The sequence below is a fragment of the Bubalus kerabau genome, chromosome 4 (genome assembly GCF_029407905.1).
Source record: "Bubalus kerabau isolate K-KA32 ecotype Philippines breed swamp buffalo chromosome 4, PCC_UOA_SB_1v2, whole genome shotgun sequence".
Taxonomy (NCBI): Eukaryota; Metazoa; Chordata; class Mammalia; order Artiodactyla; family Bovidae; genus Bubalus; species Bubalus kerabau.
This window is the reverse complement of record NC_073627.1, coordinates 50,018,460-50,027,723: the sequence shown is the minus strand read 5'-3', so window position 1 is coordinate 50,027,723 and position 9,264 is coordinate 50,018,460. Positions and strand designations below refer to the sequence as shown.

General features: G+C 48.4%; 1 protein-coding gene across 1 annotated transcript; it reads left to right on the top strand.

Annotated features, from left to right (window-relative positions):
- The first annotated feature begins 1,974 nt into the window (after nucleotides 1-1,974).
- On the top strand, nucleotides 1,975-8,120 carry LOC129649663 (regakine-1). The gene is made up of 3 exons (XM_055577314.1): nucleotides 1,975-2,128; nucleotides 7,381-7,495; nucleotides 7,724-8,120. Exons 1-3 carry the CDS (start codon nucleotides 2,059-2,061, stop codon nucleotides 7,815-7,817), a joined length of 279 nt encoding a protein of 92 aa, XP_055433289.1. The 5' UTR covers nucleotides 1,975-2,058; the 3' UTR covers nucleotides 7,818-8,120.
- The last annotated feature ends 1,144 nt before the right edge of the window (nucleotides 8,121-9,264 follow it).

Here is a 9,264-nt window from a genome sequence, read left to right as displayed (position 1 = left end):
ATGAGTCAGCTCTTCTCATAAGGTGGCCAAGGGTTGGAGTTTCAGCTTCAACATCAGTCCTTCCAACGAACATTCAGGACTGATTTCCTTTAGGATGGATTGATTGGATCTCCTTGCAGTCCAAGGGACTCTCAAGAGTCCTCTCCAACACCACAGTTCAAAAGCATCAATTCTTCGGCACTTAGCTTTCTTCACAGTCCAACTCTCACATCCATGCATGACCACTGGAAAAACCATAACCTTGACTAGACAGACCTTTGTTGGCAAAGTAATGTCTCTGCTTTTTAATATGCTGTCTAGGTTGGTCATAACTTTTCTTGCAAGGAGTAAATGTCTTTTATTTCATGGCTGCAATCACCATCTGCAGTGATTTTGGAGCCCAAAAAATAAAGTCTGCCACTGTTTCCACTGTTTCCCCATCTATTTGCCATGAAGTGATGGGACCAGATGCCATGATCTTAGTTTTCTGAATGTTGAGCTTTAATCCAACTTTTTCACTCTCCTCTTTCACCTTCATCAAAAGGCTCTTTAGTTCCTCTTCACTTTCTGTCATAAGGGTGGTGTCATCTGCATATCTGAGGTTATTGATATTTCTCCTGGCAATCTGGATTCTAGCTTGTGCTTCATCCATCCTGGCATTTCACATGATGTACTCTGCATATAAGTTAAATAAACAGGGAGACAATATATAGCCTTCACATACTCCTTTCCCGATTTGGAACCTGTCTGTTGTTCCATGTCCAGTTCTAACTGTTGCTTCCTGACCTGCATACAGATTTCTCAAGAGGCAGGTCAGGTGGTCTGGTATTCCCATCTCTTTCAGAATTTTCCAGTTTGTTGTGATCCACACAGTCAAAGTGTTGACTATTGGCGTAGTCAATAAAGCAGAAGTAGATGTTTTCCTGGAACTCTCTGGCTTTTTCGATGATCCAGCAGATGTTGCCAATTTGATCTCTGGTTCCTCTGTCTTTTCTAAAACCAGCTTGAACATCTGAAAATTCATGGTTCATATATTGTTGAAGCCTGGCTTGGAGAATTTTGAGGGTTACTTTACTAGCATGTGAGATGAGGGCAATGTGCAGTAGTCTGAGCTTTCTTTGGCATTGCCTTTCTTAGGGACTGGAATGAAAACTGACCTTTTCCAGTCCTGTGGCCACTGTGGAGTTTCCAAATTTGCTGGAACCCTCTTACCCAGGCAAACCAGGGTGATTGGCACCTTCCATCTCGGTCACTAAACCATCCTGGCATCCTGAGCACGGCCCCTGCAGCACACACTTAGGGTGACAAGACACAACTGTATTCTGTGGACAACACTGCCCTGCCTCTGGCTCCCCCAGCTCAGTCCAGAAGAAACTGTCCCTCAATCTTGTCCTGGAGGCTGGCCTGGCTGAGCAGAGAGCCCGGGCCCCTGCCTGGGTAGGTAAGGGTCTGATGAAGCTCCCTGGGCTGGGCAGGGGGCAGGGCCCTTCTGTTCCACGTAGGTGAAGGTTTCTAATCCACCCTGGCTGGTGAGGCCCAGCCATCCCAGGACCCCCATGGACCCTGCTCTCCCCGCCCATTCCCCCTCAGTCGTGGGTCTTGTGCTCGGGGTGAACTTGCACTCACCCCCACATCCCTCTCTGGTGTCCAGCCAGAGCTGCTGATCCTAAGACAGTCACCCAGCCTCTGAGCTCACGGTCCACCCCTTAGGTCAGGCTCTCTGAGGGGGCTTAACCAGGTTCCCAGGGGAGACCAGGAGAGGGGGGCCATTTCTGACATAGCTCCTGGTCTTCGGGCCTCCCCCACCACCACCCTCAAGACATCAGCCAAACGTGAAAGCCAGGGCCACTCTCTGTCTTCTTCTTTTCTTCGTCTAAATTGACTGAATTCTCATAATTTACATATGTCATTGGTCACAATTCCAAAGAATCAAAACTGCAAGCTTAAATTTTTGGACCTTATGACTTCCTGAGCAGCAACTTTTTATAAAGGAGGTTCAGAGCCCAGATTTCAAGGAGTCAGCGAACCCAGGAGTCCTCAGCCCAGCCCTGTTCCTGTTGCTGTTCGGCACCCAGAACGATGAGGGTCAGCCTGGCCGCCCTGGCCTTCCTCCTCACTCTTGCCATCCTGCACTCGGAGGCCAATGAAGGTGAGCCTGCTACTCCCACTGCTCTGAACAAAGAGAACACAGGGGCTGGAGACTGAAGGTGGGGGAGGGCAGGGTGCGGGGCTGCAGTGAGGAGCTGTGAGTGGTCTTGAAAACATGGTCTGGGGTTCCTGCAAAACAGTGTCTTTCCCGAGGGTGTCTCCCCATATCCGGTCGGGGCTCACTTCTGCCTCCCCTGGGGTGGGGAAAACCTGCCTCTGAAAACAGCCTTCCTGGCCTTTGGTCCCCAGCCTCGAGAAGCTGACCCAGAGCCCTCCAGGTGTCTGCTCAGCTGCCTCTGGGCAGGAGCAGAGTCTGGGTGAGAGGAAACCACAAAGGATCACGCTGTCTTCACGGCTTAGATGGGGGGTTGACCATCTTTGGATGGTTGCCAGCATTGAAAAACTGGAAACGTTAAAAATCCCCATTGCCCATTTCTTTCACAAATATGGAAGACCAAGCAGACATGAGCCCGAGTTTCCACAAGCTCACCTCCAAATGGGACTGAGGTGGAGGTGCTGTCCCCTTAGACAGGGGGCGCTGCCCAGGCCTCAGGGTCCCCACTGCCTGCCACACCCAGCTGTGGTCTGCATGGTCTCGGGGGAATTTGAGCCTGAGACACCCGGGTCAGCTTCCCTCCTCTCCCTGCAAGACCTGTCCAGTGTGTACACAGCACAGAGCCGTGTACTGAGCTCTCAGTAAATACCTGTGCTACAGGAAGAGGAGGCAGGGCTAAACCCCAGTGTCCTGACCCCCAGCTCGCTGCCCTCAGCAGGCCTGCTTGGCCCTCTGCAGGTGGCTGGAGCCAGGGGAGAAGGCGGCACAGAGGGACCTGGGAGGAGGCTTCCCAGGAAACAACTCTCCTGAGCTGAATTTCTTTTCTTTTCTTTTTTTTTTAACTTTTATTTTTGTATTGGGGTATAGATGATTAACAATGTTGTCAGTTTCAGGTGAACAGGGAAGGGACTCAATCATACATATACACGCATCCATTCTCCCCCAAACTCTTCTCCCATCCACGTTAACACTGAGCAGAGTTCCTTGTGCTCTACAGTAAGTCATTATTGGTTATCCATTTTAAATATAGCAGTGTGTACATGTCCATCTCAAACTCTAACTCTCCCTTCCCCTATCCTTCCCTCCTGGCAACCATAAGTTCATTCTCTAAGTCTGTGAGTCTCTGTTTTATAAGTTCATTTGTATCATTTATTTTTAGACTCTGAGTATAAGGGATGTCATAGGATATTTCTCCTCCGTGCGACTTACTTTACTTAGCATGTCTCTATTGTTGCTGTTCAGTCGCCTAGTCGTGTCCAACTCTTTGCGACCCCATGGACTGCAGCACGCCAGGCCTCCCTGCCCCTCACCATCTCCCGGAGTTTGCTCAGTATGGCAATCTCTAAATCCATACACGTTGCTGCAAATGGTATCATTTCATTATTTTTAAAGGCTTAGTAATATTCCACTGTATACATGTATGTTTGTATATATGTACACATGTACGTATACATGTACCACATCTTCTTTACCCATTCCTCTATCAATAGACATTTAGATTGCTTCCAGGTTTTGGCTATTGTAAACAGTTCTCCTGAGCTGAATTTCAACTGAAATCAGAGACCAAACAATACTCCACACTAGGGCTGTCATCTGACTTCTGGCTAGTTCGATGGATGATGGCTGTTTTCCAATTTTGACTGTGAAATTTTGACGGTGAAAGAGCTTTCACTGCTTTCCAATAATTTCAGTTATTGTCATATGACCTCTCATCTGCAAACCAGATCAGTGATAACTTCTCAAAGGGTGGTTGTGAGGAAGGGAGATGAGTCACATCAGGTACTAAGCCAGACACCAGGCCTGTCGTAGAGTCTCAGGGCACATCTTCCTGGACTCACGAGGGGATTGAGTTGAAAGTTGAAAGTTAAGTTGCTCAGTCGTGTCCGACTCTTTGCGACCCCGTGGACTGTAGCCCACCAGACTCCTCTGGCCATGGGATTCTCCAGGCAAGAATACTGGAGTGGGTTGCCATTTCCTTCTCGGGTTACCTCCCAATAAATGCACTGGAAATGGAAAATACTGGAAGTTGAAAATGCATATAATGCACCTAACCTCCCAGACACTGTAGCTTAGCCTCACCCATCTCAAAGGTGCTCAGAACTCACCTTAGCCGACAGTCAGGGAACATCATCCAACACAGGCCTATTTTATGATGGAATGCTGTCTAACACAGGTAATGTTTTTGAACACTGTACTGAAAATGACCCACAGAATGGTTGTCTGGGTCCAGACTGGTGGTAAGTGCGTCAGTGTTGACCCCAATGATCCCATGCCTGACCCAGAGTTGCAGCTGCTCTGCACAGCATCTCAAGAGAGGATCTATCCCGTATATACATAAAAAGCCGACTTTGTGCCACTTGCTCGGGCAACACACTGGAATGCACTGGGAGCAGAAGCAGATCATCTCTCCCCGGGAGCCTGGGTCTGGAAGCTCTGCTCTGGTCAGCCTGTGACCTTCTGTGCCTTGTTTAGTTTTCCGGACCCACAGCTTCCTCGTCTGTTCCGTGGGGGTAATAAGGCCTTTACTGCACAAAACAATCATCGGTATAAAAATCAATTTGCACAAGGCTATTGCCGCAGGGCTATTATTTGCCATTTCAAGGACAAAGGAGAGGGTGGGTGTCCTGCCTTGAGTCACACAGCTTTCAGGGAAAAAAAAAAAAAAAACAAGGACAAGTTGAACTTTCCTGCCTCCTAGCCAAGGCCCTGCTCCTCTGAGCCGAGCAAACGTCCACTTCTAGAAGCAACCCCGCCCCTACCTGTGAGAGAGAGTCCTCTCAGATGCAGGGAACAGTCCCGCCCTGCTGTGGCCCACCCTGGATATCCACTAGCATTTTCATGTGGGAATTCTTCTCAGCATTTCTCAGGACATTATATGTTTTTTCTAAATTCCAAATCCCAAGAAAAGTCAGTTGAGCAGTTGGGGAAAATGGGCAAAAGTATTCTAATTCTCTTGATGGAATAAAGCTTAACATTCAACAGAGAGATGGCACTGACTTAAAGGAATTTGCTGACATCAGGCATGAAAGCAGGAAACACTGGCACGTGGAGTTAAGGTTAAGATCAGCACGTGGGGGGATGTGGGCTGGAGCACAAACGGGAGAAGTAGTCTTGATCCAGCTTCTTGAGACCATTGCCCTGTTACACATGGGAGTTCACAGCTCTGTCTGCTGCTAAGAAATGCTGCTGCTGCTGCTGCTAAGTCGCTTCAGTCGTGTCCGACTCTGTGCGACCCCATAGAAGGCAGCCCACCAGGCTCCCCCGTCCATGGGATTCTCCAGGCAAGAACACTGGAGTGGGTTGCCATTTCCTTCTCCAATGCATGAAAGTGAAAAAATAAAGTGAAGTCGCTCAGTCGTATCCGACTCCTAGTGACCCCATGGACTGCAGCCTACCAGGCTCCTCCATCCATGGAATTTTCCAGGCAAGAGTACTGGAGTGGGGTGCCATTGCCTTCTCCGAAGAAATGCTAGTAAGTTTGTAAAATTCATACACCTTCACAATCGCTCAGCTGTGTCTGACTCTTTGCGACCCCATGGACTGTAGCCCACAGGCTCCTCTATCCATGGGGATTCTCCAGGCAAGAATACTGGGGTGGGTTACCATGTCCTCCTCCACGGGATAGTCCCAACCCAAGGATTGAACCCAGGTCTCCTGCATTGCAGGTGGATTCTTTACCATCTGAGCCACCAGGGAAGCCCAATCACGTAAGAGGAAATACAAAGAGAAAATGCATAAATGTCACAGAATACTGGGACATGAAACCAAAAACATTTGCTAACATTTATATACAATCTAAATTAGCTAAAGCAGGGACTTCCCCAGTGGTCCAGTGGTTAAGACTGCACACTTTCAATGAAAGGGACACAGGTTTGATCCCTGGTCCAGGAACTAAGATTCCACGTGTTGTGTGGGCAGAATGCAATATCAATTTGAATGAGAAAGACAAATTCAGGAGAAGCAGACCAGATATGTCCATCATTAAAATAGGAAATTAGCTCACATGAAGGAAGCATTTAATACTCAAACTCCAATTGAAAATGCATTTAGACATTCTTTCAACAGTTGGGCCAATCCAGAATGGAAAAAATGTTCTATGGAATTACTTGCTACAAAACAAAGGTAAAGACTACAAGCAGTTTGCTATTGTTGCTGCCTGTGTTTTAAATTTTTATTTTTGAATGAGAACTTTAAATATTTTAAATAGTTGTTGCACTTTTTTTGGTTTTTAAATGGTTTTCATTGGCCCTTTATTTTGTGTTAATGTTCCCATCTTTTCATGTTTTTTATTATCAACTGTCTTTAGCTGCTAGAGAACATTAAATGTGTTACTGAGTTTATAATCTTGTCACCATACATAGAAACATCCCTTATTGTTATTTTGAATTTATTTTTATAGAAAACCTTTTTTTGGGGGAAAAAAACCTTCATAGAAAAATGATTCACTGTTTACTGTGTAGTCACATTATTTTTAAAACATGAGAATAAAGTGTTATATATTAAAAAAATCACCTAACACAACACTGTAAATCAACTACACTTCAAAATAAAATAAAACCTTAAAATGAAAAAAAATTAATATGTAGTACAACCTAAAATGATTTATATCTCATTTTTTAAAAATATGAATATAGAATAATTTATGATCTGAGAATTTGCAGGAATTCTGATTTCGTATTCCTGAATCCTGAGGAAAACCAGAAATTTGAAACACTAGGACCACAGAGTCCCATCCCAGCCCTGGAGAGGGTCTGGGAGAAGAGGTTGGGAGGGGCTGGAGAGGCAGACGGAGGGAGGAAAGGACTTAGAGGAGGACAATTTAAGCAGGGATAGGGGGTGGTTGGGGGGGGCCGCAAGGGAGCCTCCCTCATCGTCCAATAGTTAAGACTCTGTGTTGCCAATGCAGGGGCCGCTGGTTCTATCCCTGGTCAAGGAACCCAGGTCCCACATGCAGTGTGGCTTAGCCAAAAGATTTTTTTTTTTTCCATATTATTTATTTATTTATTTATTTAATTTTATTTTATTTTTAAACTTTACATAATTAAAAGGCGGAGAGAGGAGGAAGAGCAGGCCATTTCCTGCCAGGTGCTCCAATCTCCTGTCTCCCTCCCCTCCTCAGGGACTGTGGGGAATGCAGATAGAGGTCTAAGCTTTCTCATGGAGAAGCTTCCAGCATCTTACAGTCCTCTACCTTGCAGAACCAGCTGGTAACATGAGTGTCTGCTGTTTCTCCTCGGTAACAAGGAAAATCCCACTCTCTTTGGTGAAAAATTATGAAAGGACCAGTGACAAGTGCCCCCAGCCAGGGATCATGTAAGTACAGCCCCCCAACAATGGAAAGGGTGCAATCTCAAGAACCAGTAGGGCTGGGAGAGGGAAGGGGGGCGGGACTCTCTAGGAACAGTGACAAGAGTGGGGTGGGGTGGGGGTGATACAGGAGGCAGCTGCTGGTGGGGGTCGGGGGAGAGGCTGGAGTGGTGGGACGGACTCTTCTTTGCCTGCTGACTCTCCATTTCTCATTTTATCCTTCTTGCTCCTCAGCTTCCAGACCAGAAGTGGGCGATTCATCTGTGCCGACCCAGGCCAGGCCTGGGTGCAGAACTACATCCAATACCTGGACCAAACGTCCAAGTGAGCTGGGAACAGTGGGACCTTCACAGTCGAGGGACCATGAGAAGAAGCCACAGAGCCACCTCCCCTCCCCAACCAGCTCCCTCACCCCAGATGGGCCCTGGGCGAGTCCTGGCCCGCATGAAAGCCCATGCTCGCGTTTCCGTGCTCCTGCTCTGATGGTCTGCGCTCTCCTGAAGCTTTGCCGTGAAGCTCCGCCTTCTGGGGCCAGAGGAGACTGTGGCTTCCGGACAGCATCTGTCGTCCCCTTGCAGGCGCTCAGGTCTTGAAATAAATCCGTGCTGCACAAAGGGACTGGTGGCTTAAATTGGTTCTCTCACAGACAGCCTGGTCATTTCTTTGATTTTACAGACACTTCTATGGTATTTACTGCGTATCCGGGGCCTTGTAAACATTTCAATAGGAGTTGATGTAAATAGTGGAATGATGGAGGCATAGTTAGGACCAGGAGGAGGTCGAACAGTGACCCCAGTTCAGGGTCCTTAGACAAGGCGAACAGTGTGAATACAGACGACCGTGGGGAGACCCTCTGTCTGCATGTGCAGAGCTCAGGTGCACAGCAAACACACCTGGTCACTCCCTCGTCCATGTGGGCAGAGCGGCTCACCCTTCCTAGAAAGCTCTTCCCCAGGTCTCTGCCATTCAAAACATTTACTTCTCTGGGCCCTCCTCGACCGCCTATAAATAGCGCCCCCTTGTGCTCACTCATCAAATCTGTGTTCTCCCCTCAAATCTGTGCTCCGTCCCCAACCCATGCACCCCAACGCTGAAGTCCTACAGTCTCTTTAGATGCTGCCTGAGCCTTATCCTTGATACCTGGGGTAAAAGTGACCTTGGAAATGTGGCCATCCTCCTCACCACCTCCTCAACTAAAGACAGAGGCAAGTACAGGGCAGTGCTCTGTGGGGTGAGGAGGAAAGGGAGGCAGGCAGGAGGCGGAGGCTGATGCCAGTCTGGCCGTGTGCCACTGGACACAGACTGCAGAAGGGCCTCAGGGACACCAGTGTGGCCCAGCACACGCCCTCCAACTCAGTCCTTGGGGAAGGCACGCCATGGCTGTCGGCCTCAACCCTAAACTCCTGTGCAGGAAGGATGCTCTTCGACCCCAAAGGTCAGAGGTCTCTGTCCATCCGTGAGTTTAGTGGTGGGGAGCGGACGACCACCTACTGTCAGGGGCAAAGTCAGGAAAAGAGCACAGTCTGTCCTCAGAGCCCACAGCTGCCCTGGCCAAGGCCATTTCCTCACTGGACGGCCCCCTCCTCTTCCAAACTCCAGTCCTCAGCGCCCCTGTGCTCTTGGGCTCACACAAATCCCATTGGAAAACCAGTTTTCTGCACCTCCATCCACACTAAAGTGGGATGGAAGCTCAAATCTCAAAGGCAAAGAGACTAGAATGAGTGAGGAGGTGGGGAGACCTGGGGTCTCCGGGAAGGACGGGCGGGAGAGCAGGG